Raw genomic sequence first — 23,868 nt, 5'->3', positions numbered from 1 at the left:
ATACATTGCGACGAGGACGAAACACAGAGCCACCTGTTCATGGACTGCTACAGAGCGCAACAGGTCTGGGCCTCCCTTCAAGGCCTCGGCCTGGTCTTCAATGTGAATTATAAATCTGTGATGTTTGCAGTGTTTGATGAAAAGATGTCTGTCAAACAAAAAGAACTTTACCAGCTCGTCGTTGGCATTGCATGTTTTAAAATATGGAAAACCCGATGCATAATGGTAGTGAAACAGACTATAATGGACGGCAACGTGGTGGCGAAACATATAGTCACTGAACTCAGGAGAAGGAGAACTGTTGATAAGAGCCGGTCCCTCCCGTGGCATTGGCCCAAGCACACAGCACTTTTGTTTTGTATTTGTCCCTTTATGTGTGTACTTGTAAATCATGTATGTATTTGTAAAACTGTAGATTTTGTATAACTCAAATAAAGTTTTCTAAAAAAAAAAAGAAAAAGGAAAGGACACATCCTCGTCAGGGTGGAGATGGGTGTGGTTGTGCGCTCAAATAATGATTATAAAGTGGATTATGGATTATATTAGTGGCTTCGCAGCGGGAAGAAGTCAATGATTCTGTGAAAGAGGACTACGTGTCCTTCTTCAGTTTCATCTGGGACACGATGACTTCTCGCTTCTGTGGTTGCACTGAAGAGTGAATCACAAAAAACATATTATTGGCATTCAATTAAAGATTCATTTTAAATTACATTGTCATTTTCATTAACTTGTTTAGATTTTGTGTAGTTTTTGCTGCACATATGTTATGTCAAATAATATTAGAAGTCCATCCAGCATGTCTTATAAACACTTGAAAAGTCAACAGAGATGGACACCAACACAACGTTTTGTTACACATAATTTACGAGAAAATGAGTAGAGGGGGCAAACCACAGGAAGGCTTTTCATCCCAAACTACTTTAGAGGAGTTTGGTTTTACAGGCCTCTAGCTGAGGCCTCTCTGATCATTTTCATTACGCATCAATCTGCTGATTATTTTCTCCATTAGTCAGTTGATTTGTTTGAAATGCTTAAAACAGTGAGAAATGCCATCACAAGTTCTCAGAGCCCAAAGTGACACCTTCACAACATATCCAACAAATAGTCCACAGCTCCAAATGATTCAGGATGAATGCAAATTATTAAACTCATTAAAAAGGAAAAGCAACACATCCTCACATTTTCGAACACAGCATTTGTTACACAGCAAGTTAGAATAAATTAGATTGTTTAAACAGTGGCTGGTGGTCCTCACTCACCAAGGAGTGGGCCAGTTCATTTAAGTCACAATATAATTTACAGAAATAACTGACTAACTAACTTAATAAATATCAAACAGAAATGATTAATACAATTACAAAAATAATCAACGACTAAACGTTGAACAAACCAACTGATTTATAGTTGTGTAATAGCCCTTATTTGATAAAGCTATCAGTCAGTCGCTGGTTTGTATTTGCGTCCCGCCGTTGAGGCGGAACTACAAGAAAAAGCAGGAAAAGGAGTTTCCACCCGGACACGTGTTCCCTGTGCACCTCGTTCACTGTGGTGCGTTAATGGAAATGTATTGTATTAAGTTCGTTTAGCGGTGGAGCGATACGAGTCACAGCGTGATTCGCCTGTTCACCTGTGCTGCTGCTCACTTATCTGACTTGGTAAAGCAAGTATCACGCGCGGCCTTTATGTTACGTCATTTACGCTCTTCATAACAATAACACTGATATCATCTTATCACTTCCAAATGGCAGAACGTGCACGATCTGTTTTACTTGTATTTCTTATGTCTGTGTTCACTGTATTAATTGTTAGTATAAACGTGTTTTTTTTGTGCTGTATATTTGCGTATAATTCATATTTTGCCCGTTTTTGAACTATTTCGTCGAAGCATGCTTCGATGTTATTGTGCACATAGGCATGTAGTTATTACTTTACATGTAGACACAGGAGTTAGTCCCATGTTGACTTTTCACTTTGCATTCATTCAAAATAGCCAAATGCACCCAAATGCTGACATACTTGGGTTTTTCCAGCTGCAAACATCATTTAGAATTAAACCTGTCTTTATTAGGTTCTTTTTTTTTTATGATCAGTAATTGTCACAGATCACCACCAATTTAAGCTACATCAAGTCGTGCTTGGTCCCATCAGTTCAGACTGGTGCCATCCGGTCTGAATGACCAGTGGCTTTACGTCAGGCTTGCTCTCATCCTGATGCTCAGCTGATGCTTTGATCTGTCTGTATCTCTGGCCAGGCATGTCTCAGGACAGTCAACATGGCAGATGGACCGTCTCCAGCAGTGACGACGATGACGAGGCTCTTCCTCTCTCTGGGACTACAACGTCCGGGCCCCACCGACCTGCTGCATCCACTCACGCCTCCCATCTGCCTGCTTCACCCCCGAGCCCCAAAGTGGAACCAGTAACAGCCGCTGTGGAGGTGAAACCAGAACCAGCTAACGCCCCTGTATCCTCGCCTGTCGTCGGCTCTGAGGCCAGACAGGCGGCAGCAACGAACCAGTTGAATCCGGTGAAGAGTGAAACCAGTCCGTCGTTGGCTGGAAAGCGGAAGAAAGAGGCGTCGGACGGCTCAGGCTGGGCTCTCTCAGATAGCGACGATGACGATGGAGATGTGAAGGGGAAGGGCCTCGTTAAGAGGGGCCCTCCGAGCCCCAAAACGAAGAAACCGAAGGTGGAGACCGAACGCCCTCCGAGTCCCCACGGTCGCCTCTACTACATCGACGAGCCGGAGGACTTCTTTGAGTCCAGTGTTCCTTGTTTGAACGACACCTACAGGTTTTACCTCAACAAGGTCACGGGTCTGGACAGGAAGTACAACAGTGGGGCTCTGCACATCAGAGGTGAGAAGAGCTTCATTTCATAACTTCTCGTGTAGACAGATTCGTCGGAGTAACAATGAAATCATACTTTTGATCAGAGTGTTGCAAGTTTAAATCCCGGACCAGCAGGATGTCTCATAGGTGAACCTCTGGTGAGATGAAGGTGCTAGTTTCTTCTCTCTGTACCTCTTGTCATCCGTCTTTTCTGCATTACATTCTATTCTAGTAACCTGTACTTTTTCTTTCATCTAGACATTCTCTCGCCATTATTTGGGACCCTGAAAGAGTCTGTTCAGGTGAGTAAAGTTATGTCCTGTGTGTGTGTTTTTTTTTGTGGGTCTGTTGGTTGGTTGATCGGTCTACTACTTCAGTCCAGACTAAAATATCTCAACAACTATGGAATGTATTGCTGTGAATTATTGTGCAAAAACTCCTGGTCTCCAGAGGATGAATCCTACTAACTTCGGAGATCATGTGAATCTTCCTCTGGTCACCATGATGATGATGAAATGATGAAACGTAATCACTTTGGTGATCCCTTAATCAGGTCAAAAAATTCAAAACTAATCACAGTCACACTATTGGCCTACAAACATGCACTTTGTGTTTAGTGCTAACTAGCAAACGTTAGCATGCTGATATGCTCAACTGAGGCGGGAAACACGGTCAGCGTTATACCCGCTAGACATCGGCATGCTAGCATGGTGAGCATGTTAGCGTGCTGACATTAGCACAAGAGAATTCTCCCAGCTAGCTGCTAGCATGGCTGAAGACCCCCAGTTTAGTTTAGTTTAGTTTGAAGCGCTAGCATAAAGACGTTGTCCAATGTGCTCCAGGTGTTGTGGATTTTTGTGTCTCTTTCTGTCCCCCTGACCTGCTGACCCCCTTGGGGGTCCCGACCCCCAGGTTGAGAACCACCGCTGTAGACTCTTGTATGCATCTTCTTATGAGTGTTGGAGAGAATTTCGTCCATTAACACCAATGTACTCTCTTTCTTCCTAGTTTAACTACTGCTTTGATTTAGCCTGGATGGTTAAGCAGTACCCACCAGAGTTTAGGTAAGCTCTGCTTCTGCAGCTCTGCAGCCGGCCATGAATTAGTTTGGACTTTTCTTTAACAGTGACTCCCAGTTAAAAGGAGATTGGTGTTGTGTCTACAGGGATCGTCCAGTTCTGATCGTCCACGGAGATAAGAGGGAGGCCAAGGCCCGGCTGCTCCAGCAGGCGAAGCCTTTTCCACATATTCACTTCTGTCAGGTACAGACTCACCACCACAGGACACCGTTGGTCAACATCAGCTAGGCCGATATTACATACACTGAGCTGTAAAGTAGGATCGTCACACTGAGATATTCCTGTTAATAAGGCCCAAGATGTTCCCTTTAAATTGGACTGATGTGTGTGACTCTCCCCGACAGGCCAAGCTGGATATTGCTTTTGGAACTCACCACACGTAAGCTTTTTCTTTCCCATGTAGTATTTCTAAATTCCGGATGAAATGATTAAACATGAATGTGTGCTGACAATGCAGATACGGTCAGTGGTATTGCAAATTGCAGAAGGTGACTTTATAACATTTAGTGGCAGATTTAACAGGTCTCTTAGTTGTTACCTTATAGAGCAGAACATTGTGTGTCATTGCGCAGGAAGATGATGTTGCTGTGGTACGAGGAAGGCTTCAGGGTCATCATTCTGACCTCCAACCTCATCAGAGCCGACTGGTACCAGAAGACACAAGGGTGAGTCTGTCTTGTACATATCGGTCGACAGCGGTTTCATATCGCTGCCAGTCTCCTCTGAATATATAATTTCCAACCCAGGATGTGGATGAGCCCCGTGTTTCCACGGTTACCGGAGGGCAGCGACGACGGCGCCGGCGAGTCACCGACCTTCTTCAAGAGGGACCTGCTGGAATACCTTGGGTCGTACCGCGCGCCAGAACTCGAGGAGTGGATCCGGCGAATCAAAGAGCACGACCTGTCAGAGGCCAGGTAAACACGAGACGCGTGCGGCCGCTGGCGTGCATTCGCACATTTCAGAAGTACACGATGCACACGTTACTGTCGAGCGTCTTCTGTGACGGGAGTAGCCATATAACAATAACTCAACCAGGTATGTAGATATAGACATGGATCTGCTGCTAAGTGATGGCCCTGCAACATTCAGTGTAGATGTGAGCGAATTCAAAAGCTGGATGAACTGTCAATCTTCCACGCATATCTTCTATTACTAGGGTTTATTTGGTCGGCTCAACCCCAGGGAGATATGTTGGCTCAGACATGGAGCGCTGGGGCCACCTGAGGCTGAGGAAGGTAAAGCTTTCTCCTCTTTAATCGGACCCCGATTACCAGGCGGAATTGGAAAAATATCTAAATGTTGCAAATGTACCCTCAGAAGACGCTGACAACAGCACTTTAAAATGTGGTGTCTAACTGTGATTCCTTCTTCTTGCTGTGTTAGCTGTTGTATGACCACGCAGATCCTGTTCCCGGGGAGGAGAGGTGGCCTGTGATTGGCCAGTTCTCCAGCATCGGCTCTATGGGAGTGGATAAAACCAAATGGTTGACGGGGGAATTCCAGCGCACCATGACCACGCTGGGGAAATCCTCTCTTCGCACAGAACCCCCCATGCACTTGGTATGTTCCCGGAGAACGCGCTCCACCCTGGCTTGTGTGATGCAGCGTTCAAATCCACAGGACGAAATGACTCGATGCAAATTAGGTTTTCTGGGAGCTCTGCAGCTGCTGCTGTGTTCTGTAAGAGAGAATAGCATTTGCCTCAGCTTTAAAGTGGTAGATGATTTTTACACTTCCTCCCTGCAGGACAATTGATTGCCTAAAACCAATTTGTAAAAGGTTCCAGACACAATAATGCTTGATTTGAAAAGTTAACCCCTACCTGCCCTGTTGGCACGACTAACTGATCTCTTGCATGTAATGTATTGTGTGTCAAAAATAAATTAAAGTGAAACTACATAACCATTGAAAGAATAAACTATACTTTCTTTCCTCTTGCATATACAAAGTTAAAAACACAATCAATAACACTTGTAAATCCTGTGATGTTTGGCCACAGTTCAGCACAGCCTCCATAGCTCTGGATTAAAACAAGCTGCTGATTGGCTCATCTTTCTTACAGGTCTATCCATCAGTTGAAGATGTGAGGACTAGTTTAGAAGGATATCCAGGTGAGCAATGTTTTTTTTTTTTTATTCCTTTTGAAAATTGAATTTAACTTCATGTGTCGTAGCGGACACAACTTTTACTAAATATAGGTCAAATGCACGGCATGATCACATTTGCGGTCTTTTTGCTTTCCATTTGTTCATGTAATCATTCAGTTTGAACGTCTAATTGCTCGACTGATCTAGCGTTTGATCATTTAGTGACCGTTGCGTGTCTTTTGTCTCCAGCGGGAGGCTCTCTTCCCTACAGCATCCAGACGGCTCAGAAACAGCTCTGGCTCCACTCCTTCTTCCAGTAAGCTGACCTCTGTTTAAACCGGTTAGCTAGTCATGATGTCGTTATAATAATACCCATATTGCACCCAAGTAGCTGGTCACACCAGACAAGGTTACACACACCTAAATTACATTTGAACTTTGGTCAGAAATGATGGGGCAGGGCTACGGACACAAAGAGTTGACACAGCCATGTTCACATTTATGCATTCCATCAAGTTCAATTCCACAGATTGATAGTGTGTGTGTGTGTGTGTGTGTGTGTGTGTGTGTGTGTGTGTGTGTGTGTGTGTGTGTGTGTGTGTGTGTGTGTGTGTGTAGCCGTTGGAAGGCCACTGCAACAGGAAGGAGTCATGCCATGCCACACATCAAGACCTACATGAGGGCCTCACCAGATTTCACTCAGCTTGCCTGGTTCCTCGTCACAAGGTGTGTGTGTGTGTGTGTGTGTGTGTGTGTGTGTGTGTGTGTGTGTGTGTGTGTGTGTGTGTGTGTGTGTGTGTGTGTGTGTGTGTGTTCTAGCTTTATATTTGCAGATTTTTTTTTAATTAGTTTGTTATGCATGTGTACATGTGATTTTCTGATTGGTTCTCTTATACCTCACATGTTACTAAATGGTACCATTAACGTTCATCCAAGAGTTTCACCTTCAAATTTATTATGAAGAACTTTCACTAGATTCTCAAAAATCCATTGGCTTTAATAGTTTTTTATTTTCTTTATAAAAACAAACTTATTTTCTTCTTGTGAATCTACACAAAGACAACTTTTCTGATTTCATTTCCCCCTCTTATAGAATTAGCAGCATACTGTGTGTTGTGTGCAAAACTTTGCAGAGAAATTTCAAATCCCATCCTACTGAAAATGAATTGATGATCATATTCCGATTATTAATATGCTGTATCTTAACATTCTGTGCGTGTTTCAGTTCCAACCTGTCCAAAGCAGCCTGGGGTGCTCTGGAGAAGAGCAACACTCAGGTGATGGTCCGTTCATACGAGCTGGGAGTCCTCTACGTGCCGTCTGCCTTCGTAAGAACAACACACGGACAAACGGCAGTGTGACACGAGTAACAGCGAAGCGTTACAGAGCCGGCGTAGAGTAACGTGTGGCTGTCTCCTTCCAGAACATGAAGACCTTCCCCGTTCACAGAAGTCCGTTTCCTGTCTCCTCCTCTGCTGGCTTCCCTGTGCCCTTTGACCTCCCCCCCACATGCTACTCTCCTAAAGGTACACAACAGAAGTGTGTGTGTGTGTGTGTGTGTGTGTGTGTGTGTGTTTATGTATGTGTATGGTTGGTTAAAATACCACATGATCTCTGCTGTTTCTACTAATTTCTCTCTGCAAATGATAACGTGTGATTTTAATGTGTGATTTCACCGTTCTACTGAACTCTGTGGTCTTTAAATCACACGTGCAGAAGGTTCAGCTTGAAGTGCAGTCACAGTGACATCTAGTGGCATTTAGGTGAAAGAGTTTATACTAAAACCGTAGCGGTAAAGAGGCCGAAGAGGAAGCAGTAAACACAGGTTCAAATTAGTCTCAACAGCTATCCTGTTCTGTGTTGTAGTTGGAGCCTCAGTGTGAAACTGAAACATCTCTCCCTCTGCTGGGTTCAACAAATTGTCCGGATTAATGGCAGACGTCAAACAAAATCCATTCCCCAAGTTGTCCTCATCCGACAGCCGAATTGGCGCTGTATCATAATGTTTTGTTCGGCGTGAATCGTAATAATTCCGCCAATGAGGGTTGAATGGATCGGTAGTTTTCTTGCAGAACTTCACTCCTGGTTTCCAGAGTTCATCCACCAGAGGAGCTGAAACGCAGCCGTACTGGAAATGTCATGGTCACTGGGTGTCTGCTGGGCTCCTTTTGTCAAATCCATTAGTAGGTCATTGTACTTCCTGGCTCCAGTAGAATAAGAGTTTCAGAGTCACTCAGACATATTTTAGTAATATATTCTAAAATGTATGATTAGTTCAATTCAAAGCACATCGTATCATAAAGATTATTTCTGAAGCCTGAGCCGTTGATCTTGAAGTGGAGCACGCTCTTCCACTGAGACAGTCAATGGAGACAGCGTAAACGCTGCCATTGCCGTTTTTGTCCTATGCAACGCCCGTTTTTGAAATATATGAAACAATGTATTATATATATATATATATATATTTTAATGTCACTGACCTCTTGTCTCTTTGTTTTCAGATCAGCCTTGGATCTGGAACATTCCGTACAGCCAGGCTCCCGACACACATGGCAACATCTGGGTTCCCTCCTGAACACACACACACACACACACACACACACACATACACACACACCTCTGTTACTTTACAACTGCTTTGTTTGTAATTGTCAGTACTGTAGCTACAGTAGGTGTTAGTTGTCATTAACATTTATTTTTTATATTTTATACCGGACTGTAGACTCACATGTTTTCTACCAATAAATAGAATACTGTTTTCATTGTCCAGGTGTGGTGTTATGTGGCGTAAGGATTTGGATGTGAATGCACACACCTCATTAGTTTGAGTTGAACATCATTTTGTTTGTATTCTTTAGTTTGTACTCTAGGTCGTCAAATTATGAGCACTGAGAACAAATTGATCCTTTGAGGTCACGTGGGCTCATATTTTTGGCAACTCCTAATGCCGATTCAGCAAAGTGTTTGCGAAACTTGCAGCGAGTTAACAGTTTGTAACCTTTCATCCAGCAGTGGTGGTCAGCACCCGCAGCCCTGCAGGTCTCCTCACCTACCAGGTGGATAGTTGTATTCTGTGGTCTCCCAGGTGTTCACTTGTCACCGACTCAGCAGCTAGAATGTGAACCAGCAGGGCTCTCTGTGTAACGAGCTCAAGTGTCACTGATCTAACGAAGGGTCACACACGGGTCCCTCTGTTCCTGACGCACCACAGGCATTCTGGGTAAAGGAGTTCTAACACCCTGATATCGCCTTCAAATGACTCGCAAGTAGGATAACTGCCCCTGTGCTTTTTGTTCCGAGTGCTGAAGTTCGAGAGAATGCGTTAAACTGTAATGCTGTGACCACCGGTCTGGTTCCATGGTTTGCAGCTCTGAGGGTACAGCACAAGGCACTGGGGACAGCTTTTAATCATTAAAAAAAAAAAGATTTACTTCTGCTGGATAATATTTTTTTAATAATATTTGTGAAATGATTAGTTTGTTAAATAAGCGATCTAAATGTGTACACTGAAATACATGTAAAACATGGATAAGGAAAAGTGATTTTGAAAAAAGGAACAAGTTGGTCGAAGCTGCATATTATAACAGCTCTGAGTCATAAGTAGGCGACATAAACATAATAAAGTCATATTTAACATGTTGGAAACATCCTACAGTGCCGACTCCCCGTGGTCAGCAGTGAATCTGCTGATACCGTGTTGTGTTTCAGTGTTGGCCAGGTGTACCTAATAAACTGGCACCGCGTACAGTAAGTTCTGTAAACTGCGACTCCCGTCGTTCCTTGCGTCATTGTGTCAACATGGCGCCTGTCTGCCGGACAAAAGGCGAATCTGTCTGACGGAGGATTGAAACCCAATTAGAGACAGAGGAGACATTTTGGGAAAACTGTCAGTGTCCGTGTGTCCCGGCGCCCCGAGGCAACAGATATATGGTCAAACACACGACTGCGGAGGCTCTTACACCGGAATATTAAGGTAAGTTAGGTCCTGCGGCTCCAACTACTGCTGCCGTCAAACGATCCTGCTGGCCCGATACGTTTCCTTCCCTCCGCGCGGTGATAACTGAAAACTCCTCAATAAACAGGGCTGTGCTGCGGCGTTTCACTCGGCGGTTCCTGTTAAGACCACCACAACTGTTACTCACCGTCTTATCCGGACGATAAACAGTCGGCTTGTAATTCGGCTTGCACATAGTCCACTAACAAACAGTTGATCAAACACAATGTCAACTTTTCCAGTTGGTCTACAACGCTCGCTAACCGCGCTGCACGTTGTGTTTTAGTCGCGATAATCGCGGCGAACAAGCGACAAAATGTACAATTCCGGTGTTCGTGGAGTGGGTTAGTTTATGTGATTTACGCCGGATTGAGGGCTTGTCCTTCACTATCCAGAACAACGTCTTGAGACACTCTCTATCGGGCATGCTGACTCCTCAGAAGCAGGGGGAAATTAAAATCCATATTTTCCCAAAGCGATTTGGCGTGAAAGTCGATCAAGGGAGCGCTCTGCACCGGGGCTACCTCGACATTCGGGGATCGCTCCGGTGTCGTGTCTGCGGCCACACGAGCCAGCTGTTCCGCTTCTGGTTACATTTCAAGGCCAGCTAAAAAATAAATAAATAAATAAAAAAAAAGTTGCCTCCTGTAATTAAACGAGTTGTGTATGTGTGCTCAGCTGGCGCATGTATACAACCAGGGTTACAGTTCAACGGTATGCCACGTCTGGTTTAGGATCGCGGTCACGGGGTTCAGGAACAGAGGTGGTTTCTCCTTTTACGTGTTTTGGACAAAAAGCGAGAGCATTTGTTAGGGAGGTGTGATGAGAGACACAATCGCCACAGAGCATGATGACCTCAGTGTTTGAGAAGCTCTCGGCTCCACGGGGAGACCAGCGGTCAGGACCGGCTCCAGAGCAGCACCTGGACCTGGTGTTCAGCGTCTCCATGACACCTCAGGGTTTGAGTCAAACTGCTGAAATATTACTGTTAATAATAGGTTTTGGTGTGTCTGTACTTCCATGCGGGCCCACACACACACAGATCTCTGGAGTTGAGCAGTCTCCACTAGACCCTTTATCTCTACATTCTTAATAACATAGAGTTTCCTCTTTAACTTACAAGATACCTTTTTCCTTACTGTGTGTTATATTACCAACGTGTGTGGCTGCTGGAAAGGCTCGGTTAACGTACTGAAACTTTAGTGAGCGCCAAGCACTCCGGGTCCTCCGGGTCCTCTTTCTATATAGTGTGGGGGGGGGGGGGGGGGGGGAGCCTAGACAGCCAAATAAATAATTCTAACATGTTTCCTAACAACGGTAGCGCCGTTGTGATAGGAATCCACTTGACTCGACTTAATTGATAGGAGCACAGGAGGAGGAGGAGGAGGAGCAGTCAGCAGGTTCCATTCATGCAGAGCAGGTTCATTTTCAAAGCCACGCTTCCAATTAGTCTCTCTGCCTCTGTGTGCGAGTTCAGCTCTGGTAAGAGAGAGAGAACAATACAACAGAACATCAACAGATATTGTAGACAAGGTAAATCAAAGCGCTGGAGGATGAAATTCTCTCTCTCTCACACACACACACACACACACACACACACACACACACACACACCCCATGTCTGAGGTCAGGGGAGGAGGAACAAAGGGGATACAGCCTCTCATTTAGTGGAAGTGATCACACCTGAGGAGCTCCTCTCCAGCCAGGAGTTTGTTCTGTCCCAGCTGCCTCAGCTGAGGTCATGTGATCACAAGTTAAAAAAAAAAAGAAATCTGCCGACTGTGAGACAGAAAATGTCACTGTTTTGACGAGAAGTGCGTCTGTCGGGGCAGGTCGGACCTTATTGCTCTGCAGCGAGCTTGAAATAGCTGCAGCTTCGGAGCGCTTTCTTGCGAGGCTGCTACTGGTCTCATGTGGACCAGTCGGTGGATCCGTCTGGTTTCCTTTTTTGGTCGTCCCAAATTAGACAGCATCTGGCCAACTGTCAGTGTTTGTTGTTGTCTTGTCGTAGTTCCCACAATTCACAAGTGCACGTCGAGCGACTAAACGCCGAACCTGGTCATCATACAAGATGGAAGGTTCTGGCCAAACGCAAGTGACAGTGGCAAGAATGACCCGGGAACCGTGAGGGTAAAGAAGGCCCGGTTAATTCAAAGGTATTTGTTTGGGCATCCTGCCTGCCGGAGGTTTGCGCAATGAACAAAACCCCTAATCGTATTCGTCACCCATCAATTAAGTTTCCTCTGCGTGAGAACTGTTGCGTAAACCGCAGAGGCTTTGCTTTTGAAAGCGGATCACGAGGAACACGTCCAGATGTGGCACCGAGTGTCGGTCGTATCGTTTTTTTGCGGTGACAGTCGCGCAGGGAGACGGTGAACAGCGCTCGATGAATACCACACTGAGATGAGTGCGTTCACGTATCGGTTAGTATGAAGTGAAACCACAACAGTTGAGCCGGCCCTCTTCCCATAATTCAGCAGCCCTGTATGGAACCTATATGTATCAGGCTGAACTTCATATAGCGTGACTCATCCTCTGCAGCAGTGGGAGAAAGTATGGAGCTTGGCTGCCTGCGATGTAAATTTTTTTGGCATTTTTCCCAAGACGCAAGCGCACACGCACACGCGCACACACACACACACACACACACACACACACACACACACACACACACACACACACACACACACACACACACACACACACACACACTCTCACACACTCGCACACCCTCCTCTATATAAGTGTTGACATGTCTGCTCTGCTGACTTTGATTCTCTGCTGCGGCCTGTTTTTCTTCTCGGCATCAGAAAGAAAAGCATCAAGACAGATGCGTTATGTTCTCTCTCTCTCTCTCTCTCTCTCTCTCTCTCTCTCTCTCTCTCTCTCTCTCTCTCTCTCTCTCTCTCTCTCTCTCTCTCTCTCTCTCAGCTCAGTTCTGTGACTATTATTCCTTTCAGAAATGATATTAAATCTGTGTGTGTGTGTGTTTTTTGAAGCCACATCGGAGCGAGCATGTTTTTGGTTTGAATAAATACCATACATTATAATAGCAGGGCCACGTTATATGATTATACGGGTTGGAAACTATGATAAAAGCCGTATTTAATCTGCAGGAATGCATTGTATATCTGGATAGCAGCTGCTGAGCTCTGGTGTGTGTGTGTGTGTGTGTGTGTGTGTGTGTGTGTGTGTGCTGTAAATCTGCTGGCAGGAAGCTAACAGATGTGACCGTTCTTCCATTTTGTTCTGTGATTGTCTCCTTGACGGGATGTGGAGCTCAGTTTGTAGAGAGGTCACAATGAGCTGAACATGTCTTTGTGAATCAGGAGTAGAACGAGCTCCGTTTCTGACTACGTTTATGACCAGCATTCTTTGCGCAAGAGCCGCTCGATGTGTGTGCATTTGTCAATTTCCTTCCGACGGTACATCTTAACGTTTATTTAAATAGGAAGTCACGTTGAGATTAAAAACCTCTTTTGCATGCGAGACTTAGGCAAGACGGGACATAGAACATGAGATCACAGCAGTGATCAACAATAGATATGACAACAAAAAAACCAACCTGCAGCTAGCACTGACCACTTCCTTTTGTTCTCAGTTTAAATTCATTTAAAGGGAAAAGGCTCTCCAGGACCGGGGGCCGAAGTGGAACAGGCCGTTTGTGCAGCCTTAGATCAGGACAGCGCGCCACAGTTCCAATTTAACATGGTGCCCAGGATCTTAAAGGAACGGTGCGTCACATTTAGGGGGATTTATTGGCTATGTTTAACTTTTTTCACTCGCGTGTCCTGAAACTGAGAATCGGGAGGTTTTCGTTAGCTTAGAAAAAGCCATTTGTATCTACACAGTCCTCTTCACGGAGTCCGGCGTGTTGCACCGCCATGTCTCTGCAGCAGGTCAGAATGAACACTGGCCCTCATGAGAGCCGTTTGTATTCTGACATTAACTAAAGAAAGGGATGGTCACCGAAACCCAGTGTTAAACGGGCCTCTGTGCTAAACGATTAAAGACCAGAGTACTGATACTGAGTACTGATAAGCCCCGACGTTACTGGAGCTTTTTACTAGGACCTTCTAATGTTTTGGTGTAAGTTATTATCACGCTGCAGCCAACATCTCCTCTGCTCAACCACACACACACACACACACACACACACACACACACACACACACACACACACACACACACACACATGTACGTACGTGTACATGGCCATTAAAGGCTGATGTTCACACAGCACAGCAGCTCGGCTAACGAGCCAAACCAGAAGTGGTCTGTATGCAGTCTAACTGTGTGGCTTAGTTTGTTCTAGTAAAGAAGATCAGCTGAGACAAAGCAGTCCTCCTCTACCAGCGCTACCTGCAGGCAGTGAATCAGCAGAGGGAGGAGGACAGAGGACATCACTCGGGAATGTTATTCATTTTATTGACATGTTCAGTTTGTTTCTAGTGAGATATGACTTTATATATATATATAGTGTCTTTGCTGTTGCTGCTCTAGAAACAGTATTTGTACTTGTTCCTGTTTTTAAAAGCAGTGAGTCATGAAGAGGAACAGAGTAGCTTGATGGTAGTAATAAGACCCTACAGATACCTCTCCCTACCTGAAGGTCCACCGTAGTTCTTAGTTCTCCGACACGCTTGTAGAAGGAGGGTAATCTGTTTTTCTTGTATAAAGAAAAACTAAATACAATATATTACTATTTCTTTTCATTGGCATGCATGTGAGATGGAACAACGGGGACCCGTGATGTCCTGACAATTTCTCATATGCCTTTCCTTTTTCTTTTCTTTTTTACTGCTGTATTTTGAAAACCGACTCTTTAATTTTTTCTTTTCCATTTACGTTATTGTCGTTGTTTCGATCTCCTCCAGGATGTTCCAGCAGTGCGAGGAGCCTCGTTTCACCATCGAGCAGATCGACCTCCTCCAGAGGCTGAGGAGGACAGGCATCACACAGACGGAGGTCCTCCACGCCCTGGACACGCTGGACCACCTGGACCGCCAACATGGACACAAGCTGGCCCTCAAAGCTCCCTACGTGCCTCCCTCCTCCTCCTTGTCTTCCTCCAGCGCCGTCGTCGCCTCCTCCTCCATGACTTCCACCGCCACGCAGACGAGTTTCCCAAACAACCGACTCTCGCTGTCGCCCAGCAACAACAACTTCGACACCGCCTCCCCGCCTCTGCCGATCCCGGTGGCCTCGCCTGTCGCCATGGCGGCGGTGGTCCAGAACGGCCTGGTTGCCGTCACCAACGGGAAGCTGTCGCCGCCCCGGTTTCCTCTCGGCGTGGTTAGCGGGGCCGTGACGGCGCCGGGCTACGGGTTTGAGACCAGTGAAGAGGACATCGATGTCGACGACAAGGTGGAGGACTTGATGAGGTAAGACCACACCGGACTCAGCTCACACTAGGTTGGACCAGAACTGGCTAGACCAGGAAGAAGCAGACCAGACCAGCTGACGTCAGCCGATGAATGACAAGAAATCGAAGCACAAAGAACGCCCAGAATGTTTTGAAGCGGTATCACGCTTTTATAGTTAGTCCACCAGAGAATAACGACAAGTTTGTTTTTCTGCCCGGTAGATTTCTTGAGTGCATAAAGTTGTTTGTACTAGTTGGCGGACTCCATGCCTCGTGCATTGGCAGTATTTCCTCAGACTGCCAAGAAACCTAACCTTGTTGCTGACGATATTAAAGAGAGGCAGACTGAAAGTTAGTAGCACCGACCAACTGCATTTACAGCCGTTGGATCACAAGTAGATTCTTGACGGTTTGCTACCACTTCCCTGATTATATAATTAGCATGAAAAATGTGATTTCTGGAAGCATAGCGAGGAGACCGCTGCAGCAGACGGGCCTGATGGTCGGCTACTCTGCCTGTAGCTCACACTGAATCTGAAGGATTCAAGGATTAATTCCTTCACACACACACACACACACACACACTCTCTCTCTCTCTCTCTCTCTCTCTCTCTCTCTCTCTCTCTCTCTCTCTCTCTCTCTCTCTCTCTCTCTCTCTCTCTCTCTCACACAGTCACTAGTGCCCCTCATCTGTAGTCTGCAGTCAGACAGCAGCAATCAGAGCGGTATTGATTCGAGGGTGTGTGAAGATGAAATCAAAGCAGAAAGCGGCGAATATTACAGCAGCGTCTGGCCTCTGATTCATGCACATATTCAGCCTCAGCAGCTGCTGCCATGCATACATATACATATATATATATATATATACATATATATATATATATATGTATATATATATATATATATGTATATATATATATATATATATATATATGATTGCAGAGTTACAGCTGGTTTTAAGTGCGCGCTATAATGTGTAATGTCAGACGGTACTTTGTGATGAAACAGTACACCCACCTCTGCTTGTAGGAGGGACAGTGCTGTGATCAAAGAGGAGATTAAGTCCTTCCTGGCGAACAGGCGGATCTCCCAGGCCGTGGTCGCTCAGGTAACGGGTGAGTATCGACGTCCTTCCGCACTTCACCAATTGCCACCAGAGAGAGTGTTGACGCGCCGGCAGGCGTCCAGCCTCCTGACCATACAGACCTCGGTCCGCTCCTCTCCCCTCAGGGATCAGTCAGAGCCGGATCTCCCACTGGCTCCTGCAGCAGGGATCAGACCTCAGCGAGCAGAAGAAACGGGCCTTCTTTCGCTGGTACCAGCTGGAGAAGACCAACCCCGGTAACACCACCCTCCGCTTTGTACAAAAAAAAAAACTTTTTTATTCAGTGTTTTTCAATAAACAGCTGCACGATAAACAGCTGCACGACTGGCAGTGCTGACTTTAAAAACACGTAGAGGTTTCTTAACGCTGACAGAGCAAAAATCAATCCTTTCAGACTTACGAGGACAATCCTCACCGGAACAGAATGGGATGAGCTCGTCATCTGTTCAAAACATGTTGCCGTCCGAGGAGGACCCCGGACGCCCCCAGACGTGACAGCTCTGATACACCAGAGCAGAAAAGTAGACTGTAGCTCAGCTCATCGGTATTGGTAGCTGTGAACTAGGAGAGGCGAGTTCCTCAGTTCGGCAGATCGGAGGACGATCGGAGAGTTGCCGTCAGAGCGTCTCTTCTGACGGAGAAGAAGGCCGCGGCACGTGTGCGCGTCTTTAATGGGCGTCTTGAGACGTCCCTGGTTACAGCAATAAGAGGCTGTAAACTGTTTTTCTGTGATTGAACAATGATTACATTGTGTTGAGTCGAGACCAACACAGTGCAGTCTCGTTATCCCTGCTCGTCCTTCAAGGAAAAAAAAACCAACAACTCGGCACAGTGCCTTAATTAAGATCTCTTGACTTTAATTTGGTTCATTGGCTCGATGCTCTAAGATAAATGTCAGGGTTTAATGAACTACTTTTTGTCCTTGCGGTCTCATGATGAAGCGTACACATAATCATTCTATTTGAGACATTTTTAGGTGGAGTGACGCTGAACTGCTTGTGATTTATCGCCGCACCGCATGCGACGTGCTGAAGAAAGCCTTGTCTCTGTGACTTCAGGCGCCACTCTGGCCATGCGAGCCGCCCCATTGGCCCTGGAGGACGTGATGGAGTGGCAGCAAGCCCCGCCCCCGTTCAGCTCGGCCCCCGGGGGCTTCCGTCTGCGGCGCGGGAGCAGGTTCACCTGGAGGAAGGAGTGCCTGGCTGTTATGGAGAGGTGAGGAGGAGGAGGTGCAACAAAGTATGCTGTTTAAATAGCTTCGGGATTATAACGTGTGTGTGTGTCTGTCTGTCTGTCTGTCTGTCTGTCTGTCTACCTACACAGCTACTTCATTGACAACCAGTACCCCGATGAAGCGAAGCGAGAGGAGATTGCCACCGCCTGCAACGCCGTCATTCAGAAACCAGGTAGGTCAACACAGGACTGGAATGACTTGGACTGAAATGGTAAATAGTGTAAATATCACTGCTTGGTTAACAAAAGAGTTTTAGTCTTTGCTTTTAGCAACTGAGCTGAGATGTAGACCTGTCATGTCTAAGAGTCACATGGTCCAAATGTAACTCCATGCTTATTTCTAGATGTGTAGTTGGCTGTGAGTCATACTCTTATTTTGTAATGACTAAGGGGAACTAGATGATCATATAGGAGAACCACTGTCATGTCCATAACTTTGTATACTGAGACACAACAGAAAGTGTAATCGTGCTTTCACAACCTCCGTTTCATTTTATTTTGGTGGACGTGGTGAGTACATACTGTACTACGGTTTGTTTTTGTTGCCTTAACACAGCCGAAATGATGGACAAATGTCCCTAGTGACGCAAAAGGGTTAAATACGGTATGCAGGATAAACAGCCAGGAGCATTGCATCTTTGAACTGCATCGTAAGCTCGCTTGATCCATAAAATACAGCAGCACCAGATATCATCTGTCAAAGGAAGAAGCTTGCATTGCTGCGAAGAGACTCTCTGACCAGCGAAGTTAGATACGCTTGAATGAGCCGTCAAAACCACTCACAGGGAGAGACTGTGTGTGTGTGTGTGTGTGTGTGTGTGTTTTGCAGGAAAGAAGCTGTCTGATTTGGAGAGGGTTACGTCTCTGAAGGTCTACAACTGGTTTGCCAACCGCCGCAAAGACATCAAGAGGCGCGCCAACATTGGTAATGTCTACCCCTGTCTTTGTGTGTGTGTGTGTGTGTGTGTGTGTGTGTGTGTGTGTGCGTGTGTGTGTGTGTGTGCATGTTTTGATAACAGCAGTGAATGGTATTGGAGTTATACTCACAATGTGTCCAAGTGTGACTAAAGACCTTAACATGAAGCAGATACAAACTCAATGCGTGTTATCCCTTTAAGAACCATGTAGCCACTGTGCTGAGCTGTCTCTAAATAAATCAATACACACACACACACACACACACACACACACACACACACACACACACACACACACAAGAGCTTTTGCTTCATCCTCGTTGGATGCTCCTTGCTCCCTGCCGCTGTGTGTATTTCACACACCTCGGCATCAGCGACTTCCTTCTTTCTTGCGTAGCGCGTCGCTTGAGGTCGATATGCTATGATGAGGTTTGTGTTTTTGAAGAAGCAGCCATCTTGGAGAGCCACGGCATCGAGGTTCAGAGTCCAGGCGGCCAGTCCAACAGCGACGAGGTGGACGGCAACGACTTCCCCGACCAGGTAAACCGGGCGTGAATGAGTGTTACTGAGGTGTGCGGTAAACGCACAGCAGGTCTCAGCCAGTGCAAAGTGAAAGAAATCCCGGTTTTGAGTCCACTCTGTGTAACCCGTTTGAGTTTACATTTCGTCACATATTTGCCTCGGACATGATTAATAACTAGCCGTGAAGAGGTCAGCGGTCGCCACTATTGACCTGGTTGTTGTGTAACCAGAGTGCTGCTCTGTCACAGGGCTGTGAGGTGTCCTTATTCGACAAGAGAGCTTCAGCCAAGCAGTTTGGTTTCAGTCGAGCTGACCTGTCGTCTCCAACCCAGGTATATAGACACACACACACACACACACACACACACACACACACACACACACACACACACACACACACACACACACACACACACACACACACACACACACACACACTGCAATCGACTAACCCTTCCCTTAATGTACCCTCCCCTCGCTCAGGTACCCACGCTGCTCCCCAGCTGGTTTTCCGTCCTGAGTAGAGGAGGCTTGTCTGGACAGAGGGGCGCCTCTCTGATTGGCCGCTCCCTCGCGTCAGGGGCGGGCCCTCAGGCGGAAGGTTCCAGATTGACAGGCGTGTCCTGGTCTCCCCCGTCGCCCTCCCTCCAGGACGAACCCAGCATTCACGGCGCGCTGTCCGAGCCCCAGGACCCAATCGGTTTGGAGAAGGCGGCTGTCAATCACGGCAGCCACGCCCTGGCCAATCAGGTGGACGGGGCGGGGTGCAGCATCGGGAATGACATCAAGACGGAAACGCTGGAGGACGACTGAAATGGGCGGCGGACATTGGCGTTGTCAGAGCGATGAATGGAGCAGGATCAGAGGTGTGTTAATATGCAAGCAGATTTTATAGGAATGTAATAAGTGGAAGAAAAAAAAAGAAGACCAAAAGTCGTGTAAAGTCCAACCCTGAGATACCTCCCAACCCTACCTCCAACCACCAACCTGCTCTGCTACGCTCTTATAGGAATTACTAGTATATTCTAATAATAATGATAATAACAACAATAAACTTTTATTTCTTAAAGTGCTCCCCAGCAGCCTATGGAAGGTTAAAAATGCCCAAATCAAACCCAGAAAGTGAAATGGATTATGCATTCTCACATGGTGTTTTTTCACTTTACTTCTTTGTCGGTTTGTTTTCGTCATTTTGAATCTTGCGTAGAGACACGATGCATCGTGCGGGTTTCTTTGGAAGCTGCTTCTTTCAGCGCAGGACAACACTGTATTTGACACGGGGCGCACTGTGACCACAACACAACAGCCTCAAAAGAGAAACGCGCCAGTTTGAAAGTCAAGTTCACTTCAACGGATTGTTTCGAAAATTCTGTCGCGCATTTCATCGCAGTTGAGTTTGTTTCAACTTGTTGCTGTTGGTTCCTTCCAGTGTGAAGAAGAGCAGAATAAGCTCAGTTAATCAATTTTTTTTTTTAATATGTTCTGTGGGAACAGAATGACCCACTTCTCCACCCCCTCCCCGCTAGAACAAGCTTAATATATGGAAGCAAAGAAAGGGAAAACCTGAATGTATAATAATGAAGGTTTTTTTTCAGTCGCTCATCTGAACTCCTTCCTTGCATCACATGACTCACCGAACATTGCCTGATAGGCTTCACTGCTTATATGTTCAAAAAATTAATGAAGTTGAGCAACTTGAATTCAGTTCTTTTGATCTTCAGATTATTATTTTTTTTTTTTTAGGGTTGTCAAACCCTTTTTTAATTGCACAACAGATAGTTATCTAGATACAATATTATAAACATACTACACATTTAGCAGTATTTAAATATCAAGTATTCAGTAGAGATTTCACAATTAGGCCTCTCTTTGCTTCCATATTAATAACAAGTCAAAAGTTACTCAATACATAACTGCATACAGATTTGTATGAGTAGAAACCCGGATGTCCAGGTGACCGGGTGTTATTAATTTGTGGTCGGGCGTAATGACTGATGATCTATAATCAATACAGATCGGTCAGTTGGGAAGTATTCAACAGTGACACTGTTCAAATACTACAAATAAGTGTAACTTGAATACATACATATACTACAAATGTATGTATGCATATACAGTATGTTATATAAACCGTGGGTTTAATCCATTTCTATATAGAAATATTAGCTTCAAATGAGAGAAAGCGTCAGTATGAGTCTGTCTTGTTGGTGAAAGGTGAGTGACGCATTAGCCAAAGTATTAAGTTTTTAATTTTGCGTGTTTTCTGAGTGTGTGTGTGTGTGTGTGTGTGTGTGTGTGTGTGATGGTCATGGATGGAGCTATGTGTTAGAGATATGCTAATCAAAGACGCATCAGATGTGTCAAATTATTGAGAGGAAAATGCATTTCCTCTTTTAGGCATATCCCGTGTTTGTGCTCGATATGCCATGTGTTCTAAACACACATTGTCCAGTTTAAATTGTATTTTCATTTCAAACGACACTTTAATGGATCAATATCATGGTGCTTGGAGTCCCTGCTGTTTAAACATTCGATCGATCGGCGTGAACGACTGACAGACCAGAGAGGCAGGAGGAAGAGAGAAACTGTGAGTCAGTTTGGTTTCCCTTGAAACAACCACAGCAAGAAGTGTTAATTTAACTCGTCAATTCAAGAAATGCGTATCCCGGTACAGCCGTTGTTGAAGTCTTTTTCTGCATTATTGTTAATCTCCAACCCAACAAGGAGTTATTAAAAAAAAGTCAGGTTTTGCCTTTTTTCACAGGGAATACTTAACCACAGTCTGTGAACTAGTTGGATCTTTAGATTTTAGAAAGGTCTACAAACATCTTACCACGTGTTCATCAGGAACTCATCATCCAACTACAGTTGTCTTCCAAACAAGCTCTTCTCTTTTAGCTCCGTTTTGGTCGCCACCGACCCCCGAGGAAAATATGTCTCTTTAGCTCCTCTATGTTCACTAGCTAACGTTAGCTGCTGACTTTGCTAGTCTGCTGACTTTGCTAGTCTGCTGACTTAGTCTGCCGTTTGTTGCTGGACAGGTAGTGTACAGAGGGTTTATTGGAGCTCTTTCACTGAAAACACAGGACAACAGGAGTTTTTGGGCTAGACAACCAAAACAATGAACTAAAAGCGGCAAAAAAAAAAAAAAGAGTTGTACGACATTTCATACAATCTTGCTAAAACAACATTAAACTCGCCAAGCTGTCTTCCCGCCTAGCGTTGGCTGAGTTGCGGCGATGTCCAGCGGTGTATGCGTACTGGTAGTTCCGTTAGCGGTTAGCCAAACACACCGTCCATTCCGTTAGCTGTGAGTCAAACAATCTGTTATCCCCCCACTGTGGGTGAAGACTGAGGGCTGGGGGTGGGGGGGGGTTGCTGTGTTCTCAGCTATGTTATCAATAGCAACAACTACCGGCAGGAGACCCATTAGGAGTAGTGAGTGAGGAGTCGTCAAGTCAGTCAATGGCAGTATAAAAGTGTGAGTCACCGCAACCTCTAGACGCCTTTGGGCATGCAGCCATAACTGGGCATCCAAAAATATGTAGTTTTTCTACAGCAGAACGCGAGATTAGCCGTGGACAGACACCGAGGCGCACACTCACTCACTCACTCACGGACGCATGCGACCGAAAAAAACAAAGCTACGTGCACCTTTTTATCGATCGGGCTCCAATTGAAATACATTTTAACGTTACCAAAAGCTAACGTTCAAGTTCAGTAGCCGATGCTGAAGTTCTATCGGACATCGAAACCTCCGTCTGTGTGCGCATGTGTACTTAGCGTGGAGTTTACTGTATCGTGACCTTTTTGTGACACATTACCACCTGCCACTGAACACTTTCTCACTAGCTAACGAGTAGAGAATACTGGGTTTGGTGCGTCGGTTACGAGGTGATCCAGCCATCCAGAATATATTCAGTAGTATTTTTGTTGAACACATGATATGTACCGTGTGGTTTTACGTTGAAGTGCCTTATTTATTTACTGTGTAGAACACAGGATCAGTGCATGAAGAAGGACTTCCACAATGGCTGTACATTCATCACTGTACTAGAAACCAATGCAAGAAGGAACATGGTGTTCTGTATCATTCAAAGCGGTCCATCGTTGTTCATCACCAGGTGCTTTATAGGCTAAGCTACTAGTTCAGAGTTTAAAGAACTCAACACAAATACCTCACTCTACCCCGCTCAGCTATAAGCTACACCCCGCAGGTTCCTCCACAGCTGCTTCAATGTGAATCACAGTTTAGACCGTCGAGAGTTCAAAAGTAACCGGAGGGACGACGTATTCAGAGGAGACGGAGGCTGTGAAGACGGTTCACCGGCTCCTCTGGGACCACAAATGTCAGTGTCCTCTAAAAGGGAAATTCCTTCTTGAACTTGAGCCAATAATTAAGTTTGAACATAAAGGGAAATTCCACTCCAAAAAAAAGCAATCATTCATAAGCTCCTGCTTCCACCAAGTCCAAGAAATATATATATATATATATATATATATATATATATATATATATATATATATATATATATATATATATATATATATATATATATATATATATATATATATATATATATATATATATATATATATATATATATATATATATATATATATATATATATCAATTTTGGTTTCAAATTGAACGTCTTTAAGAATTTGTTTTGTGGATTGTCTCTCTAACTGTACGGCAGCACAGCTGTCCCTCGCTTTAAGCGTTTGTAAA

General features: G+C 45.2%; 2 protein-coding genes across 6 annotated transcripts; both read left to right on the top strand.

Moving 5' to 3' along the window:
* Positions 1-1,525: 1,525 nt before the first annotated feature.
* Positions 1,526-8,765, top strand: tdp1 (tyrosyl-DNA phosphodiesterase 1). 3 transcript variants are annotated; one of them, XM_068730978.1, is made up of 16 exons: positions 1,526-1,548; positions 2,253-2,858; positions 3,090-3,133; positions 3,840-3,895; positions 3,997-4,093; positions 4,255-4,289; positions 4,483-4,575; positions 4,657-4,827; positions 5,070-5,148; positions 5,297-5,473; positions 5,976-6,024; positions 6,250-6,316; positions 6,619-6,726; positions 7,226-7,328; positions 7,424-7,526; positions 8,502-8,765. In XM_068730978.1, exons 2-16 carry the CDS (start codon positions 2,255-2,257, stop codon positions 8,573-8,575), a joined length of 1,860 nt encoding a protein of 619 aa, XP_068587079.1. In that variant the 5' UTR covers positions 1,526-1,548; positions 2,253-2,254; the 3' UTR covers positions 8,576-8,765. The 3 variants fall into 3 exon arrangements, with proteins under 3 accessions (XP_068587079.1, XP_068587077.1, XP_068587076.1); XM_068730976.1 differs by lacking the exon at positions 1,526-1,548 and adding an exon at positions 1,558-1,655; XM_068730975.1 differs by lacking the exon at positions 1,526-1,548 and adding an exon at positions 1,558-1,660.
* Positions 8,766-9,781: 1,016 nt separating this feature from the next.
* On the top strand, positions 9,782-23,607 carry LOC137887641 (homeobox-containing protein 1-like). 3 transcript variants are annotated; one of them, XM_068730761.1, is made up of 10 exons: positions 9,782-9,973; positions 14,872-15,378; positions 16,389-16,474; positions 16,590-16,700; positions 17,523-17,679; positions 17,788-17,870; positions 18,527-18,622; positions 19,066-19,154; positions 19,385-19,468; positions 19,620-23,607. In XM_068730761.1, exons 2-10 carry the CDS (start codon positions 14,873-14,875, stop codon positions 19,947-19,949), a joined length of 1,542 nt encoding a protein of 513 aa, XP_068586862.1. In that variant the 5' UTR covers positions 9,782-9,973; position 14,872; the 3' UTR covers positions 19,950-23,607. The 3 variants fall into 3 exon arrangements, with proteins under 3 accessions (XP_068586862.1, XP_068586861.1, XP_068586860.1); XM_068730760.1 differs by having other exon boundaries at positions 19,063-19,154; XM_068730759.1 differs by having other exon boundaries at positions 19,060-19,154.
* Positions 23,608-23,868: the final 261 nt, after the last annotated feature.

This window comes from Cebidichthys violaceus, unplaced genomic scaffold (assembly GCF_023349555.1).
Source record: "Cebidichthys violaceus isolate CVI_PGR_0920_01 unplaced genomic scaffold, fCebVio1.0.p SCAF_5, whole genome shotgun sequence".
NCBI classification, from domain to species: domain Eukaryota; kingdom Metazoa; phylum Chordata; class Actinopteri; order Perciformes; family Stichaeidae; genus Cebidichthys; species Cebidichthys violaceus.
The sequence above is the reverse complement of the archived record's forward strand: the minus strand, read 5'-3'. Positions and strand labels throughout refer to the sequence as shown.